The 25,201-nt window shown below is 38.1% G+C and overlaps 1 protein-coding gene across 3 annotated transcripts in view; it reads right to left on the bottom strand.

The window, feature by feature from the left end:
• Positions 1-24,539, bottom strand: part of fgd (faciogenital dysplasia) — an 81,420-nt gene extending 56,881 nt beyond the window's left edge. For all 3 annotated transcript variants that reach the window (XM_088330848.1, XM_088330849.1, XM_088330850.1), the window contains exon 1: positions 24,308-24,539. In XM_088330848.1, the coding sequence (XP_088186974.1) occupies positions 24,308-24,329 (22 nt within the window). In that variant the 5' untranslated portion in view covers positions 24,330-24,539. The remainder of the gene's footprint in view (positions 1-24,307) is intronic.
• Between the last annotated feature and the right edge of the window lie 662 nt (positions 24,540-25,201).

Raw genomic sequence — 25,201 nt, 5'->3', positions numbered from 1 at the left:
AGCTCACGGGATCGGAGCATGGTTGGAATGCGGAAATGATTGGAGTTGCCGGGAGGGGCGATCGGAGCGTGGTCGATGTGCAAAAACGGGTCAAGTAGCCAGAGCAGAAGATCGGAGCATGATCATGGGCAAAATCGGGTCAAGACCCCGGAGATGATCGGGAAGTCAGGCACAGACGAGCAGGATACAGGTGAGGACGGGACAGATGGGAGCCAGAGTCAAATAGTGCTTGCCTTGCGTATGCGGAGGTTCGCTGACGGACTGACAAGGAGTGAATGAGAGTACTGAGTTTAAATAGGAGGGGAATCAATCAGGCAACGAGCAACAGCTTGCGCCAAACGAGCGGGCACAGGTGAGGGCAATGGGTAATCGTGACAATGCGTGCTCGTAGCTGTAGTTTTTTTGTTGTTTTTGAGGTTGATCAATTACCCAAATATGTTTTTTTCCTGTAGTTTTGGATCAAATTATTTTTCATAATTTAATTTTAAAAGAGAAGTCAACATCACGTAATAATATGTTGTATGGACCCTATCATGGTTTAAACATGGCCTTGTGTACGCACAATAAGAGGTTTCCATCAGTAGGATGCAAACATTTTACTACTTGCAGTCCCCTAAAAACAAAATCCGGGTTGTCAATGGGATAGATAATGGCAAATCAGGTTTCACTTTTTTTTCTGAGGTACTACTGCGATTTGCCGTTATCTGAGCAATCAGAACTAGAATTGTCTTAATTGCCATTGATAACAGAGAAGACAATTATAATAACATCTCTACTTGGCAGCAAATATCAACATTGCCGCCAGCTACGATTGACTTTCTAATGATTACGATAAAATAACTATTATAAGCCGGAACTTTTTTCCCAAGCAAGTTTAATGTAATGTCGCGCTTTGTGCATGAATAAAACTAGCATGACTAGACTCTCATCATAAAAAAGGTGTCAATTGAAAGGAAAGCACTACCATATTGGGAATAATTTTACGAGTCAAGTCAAGTCAAGTCATTTTTATTTGTATAGCCCTAAATCACGAAGAGTCTCAAAGGGCTTCACAGATTGTTACACTATATTACACAAACTATTTTCAACCGACAAGAGGAGTAGGTTACTCGTATGCAATGGAGTAGAAGTGAGTTTTAAGTTTAGATTTAAACATTTCCACTGAGGTTGCAGATCGAATCTCAGGGGGAAGAGCATTCCACAGCACCGGTGAAGGAAAATGATATGAAGAAACGAACTGCTTACAAGAAGCAACATCCAACAAAACAGAAATGTTTAGGAAGGATTCCTATTCATTTGTTGGCATTATCGTGTGTTTTGGAGGAAATATTTTACACTGTTGGATTCTATGATGTAATAAAGCCATTTTCACTAACATTCAAAGAAGTTGAAGCCAGGCAGGGGAGTTACGCCGGCTTATACTGTAGTATTGAAGTCTCTTTTTTCAGACTGATCAAGATGCTTTTTTGAAGAGTACATTTTGAAATCATACCTTGAATCCCAAGAGTTGTAGCTTTCCAATGTTATGTAATGTATTTCAGTGACTGGTGATATCATACAGACAGGTATGTTTATCAAAAGTCCGACGGCCCACCAGTGGGCTGATAGAAGGTTAAGGGATTAAGGTACCATGTATTTTCAAAACTTTCTGTGTACCGTCATTCTTTGTAAATATCTCATGTTTCAATGTGGGCACACTAAGCTTATAGTCAGGTGCGGCTTATGTATGTACAAAATGTTTTTTTTTTTAAATAAAGAAATACTGGGTTCTGCTTCTAATCAGGTGTGCCTTATAGTCCGAAATTTACTGTATTTTGTTTTATGGCATTTTTATAGGGAGGAATCAAAATAAAGTTTTCAATTATAATCCTGAGCTCATATTCTATCAATGCAATAATAATCAGAATTCTTTATTAAGATCAGTGGGCAGGCATAAACAATGTGTGGTATTGACAATTCCATAGGGGTTGACTTCAATTTAAGTTTTTAATACACTAATAAGGATTTATAGGATTTTATGTTGATACTTGCTTTTGCTACTAAGAAATCATTTCCCACAAAAAAATCATATCATATAATGTTTGTATAAAACTGAGAAATATATATATATATATATATCTATATATATATATATAATTTTTTTTAAATGCATCATAAATATACAGTCCAAAAAAGCTTTAAAATAGTTGCATTATTTATTCACTCACAGATTTAAACTTAGGTGGTAGTCAGCTGCATACATAGTAACAGGTTTCCTGGAGCAGACTAAAGCATGGTTTTCAGTTTGCGTCTGCGACCCCTCCAATCACCATTGAACATTTGCATTTTTCACACACCAGTGTGAGTGGCACTGGAAGCAAGGTGTGACCGGGAGAGAAGGCAACCTTCAGGTTACTGAACTCTACCTCTGAGCTTTACCCCTTGAGTCACGTATATTCAACACAAGTTTATATAAAAAGTCACGTGATAAAGATGCTTGTTGCATTGCGAACTCTAAATGTTCGGGATTTTTCTACATCAAGTGTGCAGTAATTACACCCAGAAGACGGGAAAAGACGTGTATTGGCGTAGTAGTCCCATGCACATCGATCGCGATCTACCGGTCAATCGCAGCAGTACTATATTGCTTGGTGACAAGCGCATTAACAAATATTAGAATTCCAAATGTTGTGAATGAAAAATATATATGTCTGGAAAGCATTATAAAACATTTACTTATGAGTTAATGAGTATTTCATGAGTAAGAGTTAAAATAAAGTGTAATATATACATTTACAACTATATATCAGAAAATGTATGAAATTGGAATTTATCAATATGCCTCAATGCAAAAATAAAAAGTTATATAACTACATTACTATTTAAGTATATTTTAGAATCCTTATTGATTAGCACAAAGGTATTTATTTTCACAATTTAAGTACTGGGCATTGAATCTTTTTCAATACACTAAACTGCAGTACAACAGAACAGTCAAGTCAAGTCAAGTCATTTTTATTTGTATAGCCCTAAATCACGAAGAGTCTCAAAGGGCTTCACAGATTGTTACACTATATTACACAAACAGTCTTGCTTATCATTTCTTGTACCATCATGTTTGGAAAAATTTACTAAGAATTTTCAATCTAATTGAAAATAATTACTGTATGTTTTTTTGTAATAGGTGGATTTTTTTATATTATGGACTAACAGACTCAACAACAGCTTTCTAGGGACATCACCGCCCTAAAAAAGTGTGCAAAACTGTGAAAGACATTTGGGACTCCCAGGAGGATAGTTTGACGCCCATGCCTTAATAAGAAAGTTCACGGGGTACTTATTATTTATCAACTTTTTGGGGAATGTTTCCTGCTGCTAAATGTTATTGTACTACTTTTCATTGCACTGTTGTTAAGACGCACAATTTTTATCCATCCATCCATTGCCTGCACCGCTTATGCTCAGTAGGGTCGCGGGGGTGCTGGAGCCCATACAAGCTAACTTCGGGCAGTGGGCAGGGGACACCCTGAACTGGTTGCCAGCCAGTCGCAATTTTTAATTGCGCTATTATTAGTACTCATGCCAGTCTCCAGGCACAATTTTGTAAAAAAATTTGCCTATTTATATTGTCATCGTTTTATCTTATTTTTCTCCTTTATGTTTGTATTATGTGTCAATCCCAGATTGCCATGTATGATCTTGTTAAACAATGTTCACTAAGGTGTTATCAATAAAATTAATTAAAATGCAATTCATTTAGGAAGTACCATGCTTGCTGAAAAGCTTGAGCACCCCTGCATTGGACCAGAGGCGGCGAGTTTTATTTAAAAAGAGTGACATGATAGCATCGATTAGGCAGGGGTCTGGACCCCTTTTTGACTCAAAGAGATATGAGGGCAAAATATTTTGATTTATTTTTGAGAGACAAAGCAAATATTAAAAAAAGGGAGAAAAACATCATAAAGCAAGAAGAAATAAGCAAAAAGTTAGGAAAAAATTAAAAAAAGCAGGAAATAAATACGAAAAAAGGAAAAAAGCAAGAAAAACTCAGTGAAAAGGTAGACAAAAAACAAAGAAAGAAAGAAAAAAAGGGGTAAATAGAGAACAAAAGAAGAAAAAAGCCAGAGAAAAGAAGTAAATATCTAGGGAAAAAACAACAGAATAAAAAATAAAATAAGTAACAAATGAAGAAAACAAACAAGAAAAAAATAAGTAAAACGCTAGGAAAATAAGTAACAAAAAAAGATAAAAAGAAAAAAAACAAGGAAAAATTTGAATGAAGCATGAAAAAAAGACAGGCTTTGGGTGTCACTTTGATCAGCATAATACCAATAATAATGTAATAATATGCAAAGAATTAATTAAAATATATTTTGTAAATCCATTACTCTACTAGATTTGTTTTTAACAATCCAGTGAACTTTCAATTTATTCAACCTTTTTTATGGTAAGCAACTTTAAAGTAAAGCAACTGTAATCCCTGCGTGACACAACAAAATTAAAAATATTGACTTCAGTCGAAAAACAAATAAACTACGAAATACAAAAATAAACAATACAAATTTTAAAAATGCTGATCGTAAGACACATCTTTGAAAAACACTGAAAACATAAATTAGGACGTTTACACATTAAAAAAAAGAAGAATCCAAGGAAAAATGTAAATTGACCAATCACAAGAGGAAAAAAAGCATCTGGAATGGAGCCAGCTGTCTCCCGTTTTAAATACAAAGCCTGTTTTAAGCTGTTGCTGGATGTGCTGCTGGTTATGTTTAACGTGCATAAAGAGATTTTTTGGGGGGGTAATAATAGTTGTGCCAGGCCACCCCCACCCCTCATGCCTTTGATATGCCACCTTCCTGACACTGATGTCTGGTGACGCCACTGCATACATATATAACAAATACATAATATATGAACTCATATTTTTCAAAAAGTTGCCATGATGAAAGAAATCACCTCTGATCAAGGTATGAGAATGTTGGTGTGTCAGTCTGGGAGCATGAGCACGTGCATGCACGTGAGTAGGCATCAACGAACAGTGAGCTTGGTCATCTGGCTCATCTTCGCCTGGAGCGCCCAGATGGCCGATGATTACATACGGATCAGCGGAGATTAATGTGCAGCCGAGTGAAATAGAAATGCAAGAAGACAAGTGGTAGCGACATGGCAAAAGTTAGGACAATGTTGAATGAAAAACATTGCGGGTGGAGGAAACACACAGAGGTTGGGAACTGAGAATCTCATGGATGACTTATTTCTCCAGCAACCTGCATATTCCTTGAAGAACACTAATGGGACGCAATGCAGCATCTAGAAAAGTATTGGGATTTGGGAACATAAATAATGGAATCCAGGACGACACTGATTCGTCACAGGACGTTTATCCATCCATTCATCCATTATCTGCACCGCTTATCCTCAGTAGGGTCGCGGGGGTGCTCGAGCCCATCCCAGCTATCTTCGGGCAGTGGGCACGGGACACCCTAAACTGGTTGCTAGCTGATCGCAGGGCACACAGGGACAGACAATTCGCTCGCTCAGTCACACCTAGGGACAATTTGGACCGGCCAATTAACCTAAAATGCATGTTTTTGGAATGGCGGAGGAAACCAGTGTGCCCGGAAGAAACCCACGCAAGCACGGGGAGAACATGCAAACTCCACACAGGAGGTTCGATTTCATGACCTCAGAACTGTGCCGCAAACGTGCTAACCACTGCGCTGCCGTGCTGCCCATTGTCACAGGACGTTCACACATTAAATTGCCAGAGGTGGAGACTGGAGTGGCTGGACCATTCTCTATTTTTAAAAAGCTCTGTCAAATATCTCCCGAAAATGATCATAGTGTCCTGGCTGAAACCACAACCTACTGACATAAAACAATGGCGAGACAAATTAAAGCAAATGTACATTATGGAAAAAAAATCACTGCAAGACTTCAACTGAAACTAGATCAATTCGAGAAAAGATGGAAGCTTATCACACAATTTTTACTTGATGTCTAAACACCTCACTCTTTATTTCATTTGTTTTAATAACATTTTTTGTTATTGTTTTTTTTTGTTATTTATGTGTATGGATGGATGGATGGATGGATAGATACTTTATTCATCCCCTAAGGGAAATTCACATTTCCAGCAGCATCCCTGAGCTGAGAACAGTACAATAATAAAGCCAAAAGAAAACAATATACAAATACCCAGTGTGACGTGCAAATGCCCACTTTAGCATGTTATATAGATTAACTAAATAGTGCTACACATAATGCAGTAAGATCCAATGTAGGTGGTGTGGTTTAATGTGGTTTAATATGTCAATTGTATATATTTTGTGTTTGTGTTGCTGTATGATGGAGGAATCAAACCTCTGTCAAAATGTTTGTGAGAAATAAAAAGTTTAAAAAAAAAAACAATATCTACCTTTTTAAGCTGTAAATTTGATTATATGCATTGGGATATTTCAGAAGTTTTTTTTCAACATGAAATTTCATAAATATCTTGATGGACCAAATTAATAAATGCTAAAAAAAATCACAAGAACAGTAAAACTTTGCAGGCATGGCACAATACAACAACATTTACTGTAATTGGCAAATAATACCTTTAGGACAATACATTTTTAACATTTAAGTTCTAATGTGGTGTAGAGTACTCTTAAAAAAAACAAATTTCCTTTAAAGGTGGTGTCTGTTACTTCAAAATATTGTACTGGCTTAACTCCTCTTCTGGCTAAAATCATCATAGCAGCTTCTTTTGCCAAAAATATGTGAAATTCTTGGAGGCACTCAAATAAGAACTATTTTTCCTCTTTTTGAGGGTTTGGCTTGGCATTTGGACTGTATTTGAAACAGTCCTTCTCTTACTTTCACCATTTTTATTCAAGAATAAAAGATAACTGCCAGTATGCAAGTGTAATCACTCCCCTCACCCCATTCATTGCCTCCTTACCTCCAGCGCAATGTGCTTTTTGGCTGAAAATCCGAGTGTAAAAGTAAGATAAAAGCAAGATATAAAGGCTCTTTGAACTTAGTTGGGAATTGTTAACACATATATGATTTTAAACTTTATGAGGACACTTCAAATAACTTCATATATAAAAATATTTTTTTCCTTTGGAGACTGAAACCAAGTTTGCATAAGCTACCCCATTTGTGCTCCAGGTAGCTACTTAAAAGACTGAAGAAAAGGTTATAAATTAAATAAAAACAGAAGGAACTACCAGTCCAGTGAACTAACAAGGTAAAGGGCGACACATGAATACTTATAAAAAGATAGGAGAATGCCAAAAAGCAAAAATATGCAAATAATCACTGTCAAGTAAGCGCCCATTTTTTTCCCCCTGAGGACGATAAAACTAAAAATATTATTCCTCCCAAAAGGAATTTTAGAAGTATATATTTGTTTACATAAAGGCAAAAATGCATTTGATATTGATTAATAACTCTTTAATATACTATTGAGGGCTGATTTGTGTTTTTTCACGTGACATCAACAATAAAATAAACTCGTGTAGCAGGACAAAGCGATATTGGGATGGAGTTAGCTTGGATTTATGAAAGCTTTACCCTTAAAAGTGTATTGCTGCCACTCGCTTCCAGCCACAACACAGATTAGCGAACAATCACGCACGTCCCGCCGGAAACTATTTGTTTTCCTTTTACTAAATGGGATGATGCTACGTGTGCTATGAGTAAAACATTATATAATGGAAATCATTCAGCTTTGAAAATCAAGTCCAAAGAATTACAGCTCAAGTCCTTTAACTATTTTGCTTTCGGCAGATTGAGTTGCACGGAACGAGTTCTGCTGACACGCATAAATTCAAGTGCAGCCATGCACACACACTTATACATGAATTTTAAAGAGTCGCAAAGTTCATATGTTGCAATCATCCAAAAAAAAAACAAATCTTGTCAATTTACTTTATCTTAACTAACTTTCTGTAATTGCATAATATGTGTCTTTGTAAATCAGGGACCACAGTTAAAAACTTTTTTTTAAAAAGGAGGAAAAAGCCAAAGGCTGAAAAAACTGAGGAAGATAATCCACAGTGAACCAGAGGAAGAGGATCCATCTGTGGGGATGTAGCTCTCATCTCCTCATTAAGCTCAGGGTTTTATGAATGTCCAGTGATGAGAGCTGCATATAACATCGTTTGGAGAAGGGAGAGCTTTCCAAAATTAGTACTGCAGACACAATGGAGAATAAATTTAGTCAAAATGAGGTTGTTAATTTAGTACGTTTTTGCTACTCTTATTGGTGAAGCAGGAGTCTCAAACTCACGACCAGTAGGCCATTTGCGACTGAGATGATAGTTTGATGCCCCCGCCTAAATAAGAAAGTTCAAGGGACAATGTCTTATTCGACCACTAGATGTTTGTAGTATTCTGTCGTGCAACCAAAAATGTTTAAGACATCAAGAATGAAAATTATAGAGACCATAAAGCACCATTTTTCTTGTATTTTTTAGTCAGTCTTTCGGTAGGATTTGGCAATAATGTCATCTCCCTCTAGATGGGGCTCATGTTATGGAAAATAAATATACATTTGTCAATGTATTAATTCTTAAAAAAGGCATATCTAGATGATAATTCATTCATTTTTGCTAATCATTTAAATCAAAATTCATTTTTTCAATGAATGACATTTTTTTTACCACTCGGAGGCACCGAATGATAAACAATGTCATTTTAAGTGCAGCTCTAGCTGATTATGGATTAGTTTATTATTAGTCAATTGATATATTTTCGTGTGGGCAGCACGGCGGCGCAGTGGTTAGCGCATGTGCGGCACAGTTCTGAGGTCGTGGGAACCTCCTGCGTGGGTTCAAATCCAGCTCCCGGCCTTACTGTGCGGAGTTTGTATGTTCTCACCGTGCTTGCGTGGGTTTCCTCCGGGCACTCCGGTTTCCTCCCACATTCCAAAGACATGCATTTCAGGTGAATTGGCCGGTCCAAATTGTCCCTAGGTGTGACTGGGCTAGTGAGTTGTCTGTCCCTGTGTGCCCTGCGATTGGCTGGCAACCAGTTCAGGGTGTCCCCTGCCCGATGATTGATGGGATGGGCTCCAGCCCCCCCGCGACCCTACTGAGGATAAGCGGTGCAGCTAATGAGATGAGATGAGATGAGCTATATTTTCGTATTAATTCTTAATGTTTTTGTTTATTGTTAGATCTTATATAGTGTAGAATTTTAAAAAATGATATTCAAAAACAATGGAATGTTTTTATCCAAACTTTTTTCCGGAAGACCCAATTTGGCCCAACCTCACCCAAACCATAGCTATAAAGGACCCCTGGTAAATTCATTAATAGTGTTGTTATTTACCTTCTGACTTTTCTTCTGTTAAGAATCCAGAAGGGTGATTAGATTGTGGTGTTCAAGGGGAAAAGTGTCTCTCATTGGCAAAACTGCAATGGTCACACTTTTTATATCATAAAATGTTCCTCTCTTCAGGGAAGGGAAAAGTTATGTATGTGGTCCTCACAGAAAAACGTTTTGGGGACACCGGACCTAAGGTGTGATGTGAGGTTGAGCAAAATGTTCCGTTAAAAAGAAAAATGTGATCTTCGGTTGACAGAGGAAAATATGAATATATAAATATACTGCTCTCTAGCGGCCAAAAAGCCTTACTACACAACTGCAGGGAACAATGATGCTTACACACGTCTCGTGAAAATAAATGTGAATCATGGAGGTCGCATTCGGTGACTGAGAATTGAAGGACACCCGGGGGAGAAATAATGAAGGACTCCACACAAAGCTCCCGTTGTAGGCCACACAGGGACAGCATTTACAACAGGCTTTATAGTCCATCAGGTATGTGAGTGGGGTGTCTAATGTGATGATTAAGGCTAGACCCTGTATGGGAGGGAATGGGGGTTCTAAATTTAGCTGTGGGATAATAGGAATATACTGTATCCCTAAAACACACACATGCGCCTGCGGAATTCACCCAAAATGGTTAGCACATTCACCTATCACGCAAAAGGTTCCCGGTTTGAGACCAGGTTACATATGTTAGCCCGGGGAGGGATGGGCGCCACCAGGCTGTACTTGCCCAAGACACACCACAGGAAATGGTGGCCCTTAGTGGTTAAGGGATCCAACTGACTAACCAACCACCCAACAGTGCGCATATACAATCTTGCAGGGTTTTGTTTTACTGGCTCTTTCGTGAATTTTAGACATTCAAAGCAAAATGTGATTAAGTAGGAAATCAACATCCTCATTTTGAAACCGGTTCTGATTTAAATTTTTCTTTCTGTTTATCTCTCAAGAAAATACATTCTGTGCAAAAACAAATTCGCCTGAAATCATTTATTTACATATATTCTTAGTTAAATTACAGTGATATATAAAGTTTACTGGTGGTCTGGGCCAGTGTTTCACAACCTTTTTTGAACCAAAGAACTTACTACATTTTTAACTTGTTTTTCAAGATTTACTGTATCATAATCTATTTTTTTTTCTCAAAAAATAACTAATAATTAAATTGAGAAATAGTATACCACATAGGGCAGCACGGCGACTGAGTATTTAGCGCATCCGCAGCACAGTTCTGAGGTCATGAGATCGAACCTTCCTGTGTGGAGTTTGCATGTTCTCCCCTTGCTTGCCTGGGGTTCCTCCGGGCACTACGGTTTCCTCCCACATGCCAAAACATGCATTTACGGTTAATTGGCCGGTCCAAATTGTCCCTAGGTGAAAATGGGCAAGTGAGTTGTGTGCCCTGGGGCTGGCTGGCAACCAGTTCAGGGTTTCCACTGTCCACTTCTCGGAGATAGCTAGGATGGGCTCCAGCAACCCCGCGACCCTAATGAGAATTAGTGGTGCAGATAATGGATGGATAAAGGATGGATATAGCACATAGTAAAATAAAAATAAATGATTACAGCACGATCTTAAAGAGCTTCATCAGACAAAATATCATATTTCCCTGTACTATCTCATTGGGAGATAGTTAGTAAACAAAAATAAACCAAGAATAGTAACCTGCTGTCGCCTGCTGATGATGAAATTTACAGTTACTCGGCTGATCACTGGAAGAAAGTCAAAGTACTGAACAATGGCATGCTTTTATTCAAAGATACAATATTGCAATTTCCCGCAGAACACTAGACAAGGTCTCGCAGCACAACAGTGTGCCCTGGCAAAAAACAATTGTGAAGGCTTGGAGTCACAGATAGTTCTACAATATCAGCTTGGATTAAAAAAATGGTTGTCGACAAAAAAATATATACCTAATTCAAGGAAAATCTATTTAAACAATTTTACTACAGTTTAAACTGCAGGAACTAGACCATAATGGACCTCTATTACAGAGTATAGGACACAGGAAGGAAAGCTAGGTTTACAAGGTCGGACTTGTAAGTGTCACGGTTGCCATGGCGCCCAAATGGCCCTGCCCGTGCGGCGGCAGCTGCAGCTTCTTGACGGATTGGCTCCTTGTCAGTATTTAAACTCTGTCCTGTCAGTCCCCTTTTGTCGGTCTGGCTGCGAATCTCTGTTTTTACACGGCAAGCCCTTTTTCGCCTGTCCTGTTTATTCTGCCCCTGTTAGTCTCCCGTTACGATCTGTTTTGAGGTAGACCACGTCTGCTCTCCTGTCCCGAATTACGACCTGTTTTGATCTCGACCACGTCTGTTCTCCCGCTCCAAATAACGATCCGTTTTTGATCTTGACCACATCTACTCTCCGCTCCTGGCTTTTCGACTTGTTTACGGTCCAGATCACGTTTTCAACCACAAAGTTGCCGTAACGCGGTAAGGGAACATATTAGAAGGAAAATAGAATTTACTTTTATTGTCATTCTTTGTAACATTGCACACAGAACGAAATGTCGATACACCTGACCCGTATAGTTAAACTAGCGAGCCAATGCAGCCGCAGCCAAACAGGGCGCAGCCATTTTTAGTCATTAGGTGACCAAACCCCCCAATTCCAACCCTTAATGCCGAGCGCCAAGAAGGGAGGCAATGAGTACCAATGTTGTAAGTCTTAGGTATGACTCGGCCGAGGATTGAACCAGCGACCTCCCAGTCTCAAAGCGGGGGCCTTACCGAGGCTACCGAGCCATCTAACCAGTCTGCATATTTTCTGTAATATTAAAAAATATGTGAATAATTATGGTTTGTCAGATAAGAACAAACCTCTGATGATTAATGGCCCAAGTTCTTTGAATGCAACAACGGAAAGTGTATTCATATTTCATTGTTTAAAGGGAAAAAGCCCAGGAAAACAACCACTTGCCATCTGCTACCTACTAGTGACCTCGACCTGGGCAATCAATCCCCACGGCCCAAATCCCAAAGGCCCCACCCCTATGTAAATAGGAAGTCCATTTTCAGAGACAGACGGCTCTTACGATGATCAGAGGAAGAACACAATGCCTTAAGTGTTCTTATAGGTTCTGCACACATAAAAAAGTGTGCACCAATGCATATGCATACAAAAGCAGAGGGATAGGAAAGGAACATGCTTTTACTATTAGGGCTGGTTTTTTCCGTATGAGTTTCCCAGGAAAATCCCCCTCATCTGCGAAAGGTTCAAGCCACACAGACAGCTGGAGGAACGATGCAAACTATGTGAAATGAAGAGATAGTGTCGTCCTAGTCCCATGACAAGACACAAAACATTTTTTGTAGTGAGCTGACATATTCATTTCATCAAGACAGATTTCAACCCCAATAGCTTAAATGATCAACTTATGTGCACTTTCAATCAAAAGATGGGCAAATGCGTCTTATTGGGTGACACGGTCTATCTTCAACAGTTGGTACTATTTAGGAAAAGTAGGTCACTTCCTCCTTCTGTGTACGCTTCTGCGAGACCCTTCGAAAAGCCAAGACACCACCAATATAAACACATTGTGCTTCTCTGGGCAAAAAATCCTCCAACCAGACATGTCTCTTCTCAAGCGCTCAAACTATTTGGCCTTCTCACCAGTCAATGTTCTGCGGGTGCTGCCACTTAAGTTGAAATATCAAATGACACTCAAAATCGCTCTTTAATACTGCAGCCTCAGCTCAATAACTGAGGAACGATATGTCACGATAATGGAAAAAAGGGGCAAAAAAATTGTAATATTGGACATTCACTGTCACAACCTTTGCTCACATACTAGGGGTACCATGTATTCATTATTTTCCGAAGCACAAATTAACTACTGGAGTAAGGACAAAGCCGTTTAAGTCTAATATAGTATATTTTAAGTGATTGATACAGCCAAAGTAAATTAATATAAATGAATAACACAGGTGTGGGTTAATGAAAACTACAAGAGAAATGTACCTAATTTTGGTACTTACCTAATAAATTGGATTTATAATTAACGTAAAAAAAAATCAATGGTATAAGAAAAAAAACATTGGTGAATATTTAATGAGAAGATAAATCTCACATGAAATAATAACAAATGAAACTGAAAGAATTGACGATAATTGCCAACTTAAACTGTGTTTGTTTGAATTTCTGTAGACCTCTAGTAAATCTAATTTAAACAAACGAAAAATGTGAAACTGTAAATATCAGCCAACAGACATTTAAGGGATCATCATTATCCCATGACAGACCATGACTGGAGGGCATCATTCTTCATTAGGAAAAAATCCTGATGCCGAGCCAACTGCCAATGTTAGAGTACCAACAATATTTTAAATGTGCACGGCTTTTATTGTGCAACACAGCTAAAAACACACCTGTCACAACTGTAGGTTTACCAGTAAGTCAAGAACCTGCCCAACAGGCCTGTTTGCCTTTCGATACAAACTTGTGCTGACCTGGTACAGTCAAGTCACATCAGTAGCTCAGGAGGTAGAGCGCTCGTCTTGGGATCAAGGGATCCCAGTTGGAATCCCGGCTTGTCCGTGTTACATGTCGAAGTGTCCTTGGGTAAGACACTGAACTCCTAATACCCCCAATAAGCAGGTTAACTTCTTACATGTCTGCAATACAAGGCCGCAATTGGGAAATGTGAAGCACACTGTAAAGCGCTTTGGGAAGTCATTGACTTGAAAAGCGTTATATAAATGCAGATCATTTCATTTAGCCCTTCATTGCTAAAAGTCTCAAAGGACCGCACGCACCAGAATTACATGTGCTATCTGGTTAAGTTCAGTTTGGACTTTAACAAGGATCTGATGTTACAATTGAGGATGCATTGGGCAGATGACACTTTGCATTATTGTAGAGGACTGAATTTTGGGAAATTTCTGTTCTTCCCCCCTTTGGCTTCAACCTTTCTCTCCCTCTTTTTCTCTCCTTTCTCCGCCTCCATCTGCAATGCATGGACAACTTAAGCTGTCTCCACACACGAGCAGAACTTATAATAATATGCCTGTTGCAATCTCAGACAATGATCAAACAATGTCAAAACATGTGAATTGAATATTTTGTTAAATTCAATTACATTGATTTAGGTTTCTGGCAGATACTGGGTTAATTTGGGTTGGTGGGGCGTTATCTTCCATGTGCACATGAAAGGTCATCGTTGTGGCTGCAGCCCAAGGGGCGGGCCAGACCGTAACCGGGACCTGGGACACCTCACACCTGGCACTTCAGTTAGAAAGATGCTAGCTATCTGACATGAAGTAAAGGGCAGTTTTGAACTATCATAAAAACAGTAAAAGAAGAATTTACTTAAAAACTGCTATGTCGACAAATCTTCAAATTATGAGACTGAAACTGTTTTTTATTTCTTTTCCCTGATATAATTATCTTAAAAAACAAATTTGGTGCTCCAAAAACTCAAGACGAGTTTAAAAAAAACTAAACTTGACTCTTTAATTTAATTAGTCAATAAAGTTTGGGTTAAAATAATTTATTGACCACCCATTTTTGCTACACTATTCACGTCAAAGGGCATCCATATAGCTTTTACTTATGCCATCTATTTTGCTGAACTGACCATTCAACTATTTTTCACCATGTATGTTGTGATAAACGGCTAGCATTTGTCACATTACATTGCAAACAAATATAATGTAATAATGTAAATGATTTAAACAATTCTTAAAGAGGCAGATTTAGCACCACTTAGTGGTAAAAAAATGAAAAGTGACACTCAGGCGAGCAGAGAAAGACCCTCAATCTAGAAAATACATGAACTATCATACTGAAATGCATTTTGGTAGAGTCATAAGTCGAGATACTTGTTTATTTTACATACCCTGAGCCTCAACAAATTGGAATTGACATATATGTCCATCATCTTGAAAATGAAAAGTAAAATATTTAGTTTTGGTCACTTTGTAGTTTGTATTCTTCCTTGTGCTATTTAGCAATCGTTTTTCGATTGCACCACACCATACAGCGATACCTAGGGGTTAGATAATACACACTGTACCTTCAAGACCAGATTCACAGCCAACATAATATGTTCAGTTCAACTATCTTAGCCAGACATGGGCAAACTACAGCCAGGCTTTTTATCCCAGTCCGTAGAACAAAACTAGTAAAAACATCATGCAAACTATGTGCTAACAATAATAAGTTTTCTCATCCTTTTACAGAAATGGCGAAGTTTTCCCAATAGATGGCGCATTTACACAAGATTGAATATTGTTGGACAACACCATCCTGTCCCAGTTGAACGGTTGGTTTTACATAGGCACAAACGAAACTGCAGCACTTCTGTGCATGCATAGAACTCATAAAAGAGCATGATCGGATAGCTTGCCAACTAGATTTCCCTTTTATTTATATATTTTTGCTTCTCGTTGCCATTTCAGCATTTCAGTGAAAAGGAGCAGATAGAACAAAAGTGGAGAGAGCACAGACAACAGTTAAGAGCTGTAAGAACGAGCATACAGGTAATTAGCAAAAATGCTCCCACCAAAATAGAGTACAGTATTCATTGTTTTGGATTCTCTCATTTTATATAAGAGCCTAAGTGGCAACTCCCACAATCGGTGTTACTCTTGTCACCAGTGTCTTCTCATATACTCTCATATAAACAGATATTTTTCATAAAACAACTTAGCGTTACATGAACGTGTACTGTGCCCCATATTTATAAATCATAATTATTGAGGATACATTTTTCTGTATTTGCTGTTTTATATATGACCATTGGGTACATTTAGTCAGGAAAAAAAATTGTGTTTTGCTACAATGATCAATTGACATGGGGAAATAAACACATCTGATCTGGCCCCATCGCATTTCAAAACTTTTAATATATATTCTGAAATGTATGACTTTAATGGGACATGCTGTATTACTTTTCTTTCATTTTCAGTGTTTTCAAACCATTTTGATGAAATGGTTTACTAATAAACAAGTATTGATCTACTGATTCACAAATACATTTAAAATTGAATACTCATACCAATTTTTCCCTGTACATATCTGAGGTAGACGGAAGGATTGAGACCCTATCAATACATACTGTAATTAAAAGAAATCAGTTTGTTTTTATTGAATTTTAGAATGTATAAATAAATATTTTCCACACACCTAACCAGGTCAATAAAAGTATGTTTGTCATAAAACCAGCAATTCATTCATGATTGCTGAACAGTGAGCAAAGGTAGAGTCACAACATCTACCGCTTAAGCAGCACTAATCACACTTTTACGATATATAGAATTGAGTCAAGAGCCTCAGATCAAGTTTAGCTCAATCGTGGGATTAAGAAAAATGTCAAATCAGATCAGTAGGCCATCGAAGTGTAAGATCCTTTACCATATACACGCTCGCAATAGGTACAGCAGCATCCACGCATGAATGTTGTTAGGAAAATCAATGTGACACTCAGGCGAGCGGAGAAAGAGCCTCAAGCTTCTGAATGGATGCAAAAAGTGACTCATGCCGTCTCAGTCATACATTGTGACGGACGGGAGTGATAGTGCTACATTGTGCGTTTGTGTGTGTGTCCAGCCATGCACAGAGTTCACGAGTGACTGCCTGTTGTGCTCACGAGAAGCAATAGTACAGTACATGACCACAGTCTTGTGTTATGCGGTGATATCATTAAGCATCTGAATAGAAACGTACAATGACCTCATTTAAATGAAATTACAAGTACCCAGCATTTGAAATATCAACTTATTTATATGCAAGTCATATGATTTTTTTGAGAAGGAGCATACAAATGTCTTTTAATCTGTTCTGCAAGTCTGCCATTTAATTTTATGAAGGGTGAATTAGAATTGTGTTCAAATCTTTATATTGATTGGTCACATCGTCTTGCTGAAATCAAAAGATGCATTTTTTTTTCATTTTTAAGTGCTTTAAGTTTGGGAATGTGGTTCTTGCGCCTTAATAACTGACTTTTCAGTCGTTCAGATTCATTTTCAGTCATTCAAATATTTTGCCAGATATAATTTGTCCAATCTCACTGCCACACTTGGGTTGCAAATTTACTTTATTGATCCCTTTTGCAGCATCATGAAGAAGATTAAAGGTGGGGTGTGGGATTTGAAAACTTGAGCCTGCATTTATGACTTTGAGCCAGGAGATGGTGGCAAAGTAAGACACGATTTGCGTGCATTTCTTAGGCGTGCTCAAATAAACCCTTTTTTCATCTTTTTGGGGTTTTTTTCCTCCCCGAACAGGGCTGATAAAAGTAAGAATAAAGCAGATAGGCACAATGGTAAATTAAGCATAAGGGCTCTTTGACCTCAGATGGGCATTGTTAACAAATACGTAATAGAGAAAATATTTTACTTTCAACTTTTTACGGGCACTTCAAATGACACACCCCACCTTTATTAATAGTAATAATATAATTAACAATGTATGGTGACAATGCATTAATATCAAGGAACAAAACCTTTTTATGGGAGCAAGCTTTCATTGGGACTGTTTAGCCAATCAGAATGCAGAACCAAATGCATGATGCAAATCTGTGAAGTAGCGAAACCGTGAATGGTAACCATCATTTTAGCAAAGGATCACTGCAAATGGTTTTGCCCTCTAACTGATTTAGTGAAGGAATAGAACTCAACTGAAAAACCTGCAAAGCACATTACAAAATAGCAAATGTTGGCAATATATTGTAGAAGAAGATGAATGTTACGCTTGGGGGAAAGAGATAGCAAAGCACAGAAAGGAAAGCGGTTCAGCTTGTCATTGCTCTACACTTATTTCAGGCTCAATGAACCTGCCAGAGGGTGGAGGAATAATGTTTCAAGCCAAACTGCAGCACAGCAGTTTAGGTCCACTGTCTAACATATATTCCAATACTGTCCCTCAGTAATTTAGATAAACCCTGAAGGGCAAAGCAGTTTGTCAATTCCATCCAATACGGGACCATTGGACTAACAGGTGAGAGTACAGCTGCTCACCCGTGACAGTCACAGCTCAACTCCCACTAGGGACAAAATGGAAAAATTGTGTTGGAAAAAATGCTAGCTTGCTTGCTGGAAGCTGCATAGGTTCTCTTGAGTCTTTTAGATCATGTTGATTATGGAGTTCCACATCTAATCTCATAAACAATGTGAACTACGGTGTAATCACTAACAATGAAGACAATTCTGTTTCATCCTATTCCAACTCGCGTCTAAGTATCACACAATTGAAAAAGACTTGACTTGTGACAAATGGAATACTATTAGAAATGAAATAAAGGGAGTCTTTTAAATTGATAATGGCATATTTAAAGGTGAGGTGCGTCGTTTGGGTTTGTTAAAAAAGTGAAAGTTAAATATTTTCTCTATAAGGTATGTTTTAATAACCCCAACTGAGTTCAAAAAGCTCTTATGCATTAATTTCTACCGCACAAATCTGCTTTTATCTTATAGTAAAGCTGTTCAAGGCGGAATACATTATAAATGAGGAATGGTTGGGGAAAGTGATTTATGCTCGTCCTTGCGAGTGAATTTTTTTTTTAATCGATTTATAAGTATAACATGAAGATTGTGGAAATAAGAAATGGCCTGCTTCAAGTAGAGTCCAAACTGTAACCAGATCCCAAGAAAGATAGGAAAAAAGGAAGGTTCATTTGAGTGTGTTTAACAAATGCATATATTTGCATGCACATCATGAACTAGCTGACTAAAGCTGCAATGATGACACGAGCCACGAGATAGCCGCAGAGAGTAAGAAAGTTCCAAATTCCGTACAGCTTCATTAAATTAACATTAATTTAAAATTTAATAATCATAATGAATTTTACGCTTTTCCAATTCCTGTTCCCGTAGTTTAAATCTGATCTGTTAGAGAGCAGAAAAGTCAAAAACCTGCAAGACTGAAAAAGTTAATGCGTTTATACAAATAACAATCAATCTGGAGGGCAGTAGCACATTGGAAAACTGGTTAGTATGTTTGCCTCACAGTTCAGAAGACCTGGGTTCGACTCCAGCTACTGATTTTCCCCATGCTTGGGTTTATCTTCTCTATCCCAAAAACAAGCACAGCAGGTCAAAGAGCTAGACCATATTGTCCCCAGGTATGAGTGAGCATGTGAATAGTTGTTAGTAAAATCAAACAAGTCCAAGGTGTCCCTGGATTTCAGTTGGGATGGCCTGCAGCACCCAAGAGATCCTCATGAGGACACGTGGCTAAAAAACTAATGAAAGTGTAAGACCTTCTTCAGTCACACTTTTGAAAGAGACTTTTGCTACTATGAACTTTTCTGCCTTCTTTTGTTTTTCAATTATTAATGGTATTGCTACTCACCTTGGGTAACTAACTCTCTGTCAACTGTTGAGTAATAATGTCTGGTTTCAGCTTATGCATACTTTAACTACTGATTGATTTTTTATCTTAAAAACACTCATCTATGGCCTTCATCTGTTTATGCATGAGCTATGTGTATGGCATGCGCTGATGAAGTCACTATCACTCAGACAAGAATTTGTATTCGAATACTCCCACAATGGATCTCATTATGATCAAGATGTCAATTCATGTTTTTTCATATGTTTATTACTTTTAGTGAGAATATGATTGGTGGTAGGGCTGCACGATTCAGGAAAAGAAAACTGATTGCGATTTTTCAGACCTGCATTGCAATTTTGATGCGATTTTCGATTTTATATATAAAGTGCATTTCTGTGGTTGTTTTGTTTTTGGTGAGAACTTAAACAAAGTGACACCTCGATATGATGTCCTTAGAGACTGAGAGTATACGATTGTAACAAAATAGCTATAGATCTACACATAAAAGCAGAATTGCAGTTGAATAAATAGTCTTTATTGTCATTATACATAATTAAAATGAAATTGGAGGGCTACTCCTTTCATTGTAAGAAAATGATTTAGAGAGAGGCTATATCGTGTGGCCATGTCTTAAAGGCAGGTGTTTCAAAGGCCTTAAACAAAGTAATCTCCTCTTACGGGCTATCAAAGAAGCAAAGACTAAAACTTCATCCTGAATAACAGTTGTCGAAAGATCATCATGGTACCTGCCAAAGGTGGCTTTGTGCGAAGATAGATTGATGTGTTTTCCAAAAATATCAGAAGTGCACCCAAAATAAATTCAATAAGTTAAAGACATAACCAAAAGATATGAGTTAGGTGACAAAGACTTTGAAATCACCTGTTCATTGCTTGAATTGGGAAAAATCTTATGGAGTCAATGTTAGCTATAATCGAGTCTGTGGAGCACCTTAAATTAAATAAGAGCCAGCCTTGCACAGCTAGTGAATGAATGTGTTTTTTTTTTCAATTCAAATATCACAATATCACTATTATAGTTATATCCATACTAGATTGATGGTTGGTTACATTAAAAAAACAGTTAGTGACAGCCTTATGTCTGACCAATCCACTTTTCCAAGTGAAGTGCATTTGTACAACCGCAACATCAAAAGAAAGCATGAGACGTGTATCCTTCCTCTGGGTTTATATTAAAGATTTGTTTTCCCTAATCCCCTTTAATACAAGTTTCCCGGTAAAATGTGGCATCATCTAGCAACGATAGACTAAGGACTTAGAAAGTGCAAGTCTTAAAAAACAAAAAATGGGAATCAGGGAAAACAATATTCCCACTGTCCTATTCATTTTCCTCTCGCTCAGTGTTTATTTCACAAAGAAAGAAAATGTTTACATTGGCTTGGTTAAACAAAGACTGACTCTCGTAGCATTTGTTAATAATAAATAACTCAAACAGTGAGCCAAGATATCCATAGTAGAGCATTTTGCTGCGGCTAGAGAACCAAAACTGCACTGTATAAACAGAGCTGATGACGACGTTGGAGACAGTCCTGGTTCCAGATTCTCAGATACAGACACTCTTGAAACTAGACAGTACAAGATATTTGCAATAGCAGATATGTAGATGGTGAGTCTTCAACTTAAGTACCCAAAATGAGTTAAAGTAAACACAGGCAGTGACAGAGACAAGTTACAAAATTAAGAACAAAAAGTCTTGGTTGGGTAAAACTCCAATACTGAGGCATATAAGATTAATAATATCCACCATGTGGTAGTGCTTTCCCTTTAGTGTATATACAATTTGTATGAGCCGTGTACATAGCAGAGAAGTATACGATGAAAGATGTATTGCAATTTACTTAAAGGGACAGTGTGTAATATTGTGCCTCCTAGTGGTTCAAAAGACTTTCATTCAGTTAAAAAAATGTTTGAAAAGTCGGCAAAAAGACCTGAACTATCATACCAATGTTAATTCTTATAAAAGAAAATCGTAGGTTGAAAAATGTTCATTTCTTTTACAAATCCTTAACTAAGGTCGCCGCCATGTTTGTCTGGGAACTTGCTGCGATGCTGTGATCTTGGCGCAGGTTTTCGTTCGCATTAGACAACAGTGCCATCTAGTGGTCAATATTACACACTGCTGCTTTAATATTCATCTCTATGAATCCTTTTTCTGTTCAAGATCAATATAAATAGCCATGAAATAAAGCTGGAAAGGAATATTGGAGCAATGAATTTGATGTTGCTCTATCATGCTACAGTACGCTCAGTAGCCAGAGTCCAGTACTAGCTAATCGTCCAAATCCACAATATAGTAAAAGCTGGCTCGCTTTATCTCAGTTAAAGAAACTGCTTTTGTACGTCTGAATATGAAGTTGAAGGAAACTACAGTAAAAAAAAAAAAAACACATGCACACAACAATAACCAACAAGAAATAAAGGATATGAATTGAACTCTCACACTGTTGCAAAAAGTGGAGACTGCAGAGAATATAATAAACTAAACAGCATTTTTAAGCATGTGAGCAACTTCCATTGAACTGTTTCCTTTGGACAGAGCTTCTACTGAAAAAGTTCACAGCGGGTGAGCTTGAGCTGTCCCATTATACTAGTTAGTGAAAGGTAAGTTTACACCTTGGCTGCTCGTCAAACAAACAATGGATGCAAAACAATAACTACTGTACACTGTTATTCACACTTAAGAAGAATAAGTAATTATATGAAAAGTCCTAAAAGCCAGAGAAAATGCATGTAAGCTCCAGAAACACCTTTTAAACCTCCAAGGATGATTCCCTGAGTTTACATTCAAATAAAACTGCACGATTTGTGTCAATGCCCAAAAGGATGGAAGTGCCTAATAAAAAACAACAGCTCTGATAAAGTAAGATAAAAGCAGATCGACGCAGTGGAAGATAAAGCATAAGGGCTCGTTAAACTCAGAGAAAATATTTACACCTTTAAATACGTATAGGGCAAGAATTAGGTCCTTATCTAACATAACATGAGGCTCACCTAAAGGAAGTTGACGTAATTGTCCGACATCTTGCTTCTACGGCTACCCCCAAAAACCTTGTGAAAAGCTTAGCAAAAACATTAGAACAAAATGGTGACATTTGGTCACTTTGAGTGTTTGAGTTTGTTTTATTTCCCGTGTTTTGTAGCAGAGCCAATTTTAGGTTAATAAGATTTGGTGATGCTGAGCACCTTGTGTGTCTGGCTAGGTATTATTTTTTTCACTTAAAGTGATTATGGTTCATTCAACACTGTTACCACACGATGCCCAGTTTTTACTCATTTATTTTAAATTGAGTAAATGTCGAAGTGTCCTTGGGCAAGACACTGAATCCCTACTGCCCCAAATAAGCAGGTAGGTGCCTTGCATAGAATTGAATATAATAGAAAAGAATAGAATAGAATAGAATAGAATAGAATATACCTTTACTGTCATTGTTACAAAATGGGTTAACATATTGTGACAACAAAATTGGGCATGACACTCCAGTTTCACACATTCACAGTGAGGTAAAAAAAAAACTAGAAGATAAAGTAACAGAGAAGATACAGTTATAAAACAAGGAGGATAAGGTTATAGTTATAATTCACACAAAATTTACCAAGAATGTCGGCATATAGGATGTTACATACAGTTTGGTATCGTAGGGTTTGTGCAATATGCATTTGGTGCAAAAATAGTCAGCTGAATCCCTATTGGTGTGTGAGTGTGTGTGTGTGTGTGTGAATGGGTAAGTGTGAAGCACATTGTAAAGCGCTTTGGGAGGTCTTGACTTGAAAAGCGCTATATAAATGCAGACCATTTACCATTTACACACATACACATACAGAAGAAGAAGAAGAGACATGCAGTATGTTATACAGTGGCATTGTATAACATACTCTCACAATAGTACACCGGGGCCTCCACAGACTCTGCCGCAATGCCACAAGTGACACTAGCCGAGCGAAACTGGAGCAGGGAGGGTTGCAGAGTGGAGGAATCAAATGAAGTGGAGTATTTCCGACGCCTTGTTGTTCACATTTTTGTTTTGTTTTCCTTTTGGTTTTTAATCAGGTTTTCAACAACATATTTAAACCTATACTGTATCTTATTAAGGAAAATCGTTCTAAAAATGCTTGAGTTGAATTTGGAGGCTCTTTAGCACTCCCAATAACAGGCTGGTTACGCCCATGAGTTTGTAGCACTCGTTTTAGATTTCACTACACAAAACAGCGATACCTTGTGGTCAAATATTACACACTGCCCTTTTAACAAATAACGTTTAATTTTGAAGCAAACTTGACTACTACAGCGAACATTCCCCACACATTCACTCATAGTTTGAATGGATAACCCAAGTGACAACCCCACTAGGACGATCCTACATTTGGAACGGAAGTGCTGACCTCTCCGCTTTGTGACACACTTTCTGTGTATTCGGCTATGAAATTCCAGGTTAAGAACGCCATTCCTGTCTGAGCTCAAAACTAAGGAGTTGCATATCGATTTATTTTCTCATTGTGTAACAACATCGGGCCGACTTAGAAACGATAAAAGCCCGCAGCTGTCCCATTGACAGCTGGCAACAACAACACCAACATCCCCCTTTTCCGTCCCTTCCCCCCCCCCCCCCCCCCCAATAAACATTTCGGGACGTGAAACAGAAGCTGAAGGAAGAACCAGAATCAAGACGTTTAATCCAAAAATCTTGTTTAAAGTGTGATAACTTACCAGGCGCCGAGAGCCCCTGCATCTCGGTTAAAAGTTGCTCGGCGGTCCTATCCAAGTAGAGTGACCCACAGACCTTGTACTTCTTTCGCCGTTTCAGGATAAATACTCATTTGGACAAAAGACCACCCGCTGTGGATTCAGATGACATTTTAACGGGGACAACTCTTGTTGCAATTGAGCGCCCTGGTCCTCCTACGTGTTTCCTTCCTCCCGCTCACATAAAGAACTCCGTCCTGTCCTCTTTACCGCTGGAAAAATGAAAATGCGCGTTGCCGATCCGGAGCGCGCACACGTCTAACCCCCATTCAATGAGTTGAACTTCAAAATGTCATAAAAGATGAAATACACTGAAAAAGAGAGGGAAATAGGAGAAACTCTTTGGATCCTTGACTGTAGCGTTCAAACTTTTTCAAGTTATTTTTTAAAACACGTTTGTCTTGTAAAATATTTTTAAAGGGGCAGTGTGTGTTATCTGACCACTAAAAGTCTCTGTATCGTGCCGTGCGACCGAAAACGTGTACTAAAAGGAAGAGTCTATTTAAGTCACATTTATTTTTATAGTCCTTAATCACAAAAATGTCTCAAAGGACTGCACAGGATCACAATTACACATTGCCTGATCTTAAACCAACATGCAGGCAAGGAAAAACTCAAAACCTGAAGAAACATTGAGAAGATTGGTAACGGAGTTTGGAAGAGTATGTGATAGGCGTAAGTTATGTGTCAATATTGGGAAGTGTAAGGTGATGAAGTGTTCACGTGATGGAGTGGGCAAGACATTAGAAATCAGGTTGCATGAACAGGTGCTGGAAGAAGTTGAAAGCTTTAGGTACTTGGGTTGTGATGTGGCTGCAGTTGGTGGAATGGAGTGCGAGGTATTGCACAGATTGAATC

This window comes from Urocampus carinirostris, chromosome 3 (genome assembly GCF_059441175.1).
Source record: "Urocampus carinirostris isolate Australia breed hairy pipefish chromosome 3, RoL_Ucar_1.0, whole genome shotgun sequence".
NCBI lineage: Eukaryota > Metazoa > Chordata > Actinopteri > Syngnathiformes > Syngnathidae > Urocampus > Urocampus carinirostris.
Note: the sequence above shows the minus strand (reverse complement) of the source record. Positions and strands in the feature narration are given on the sequence as shown.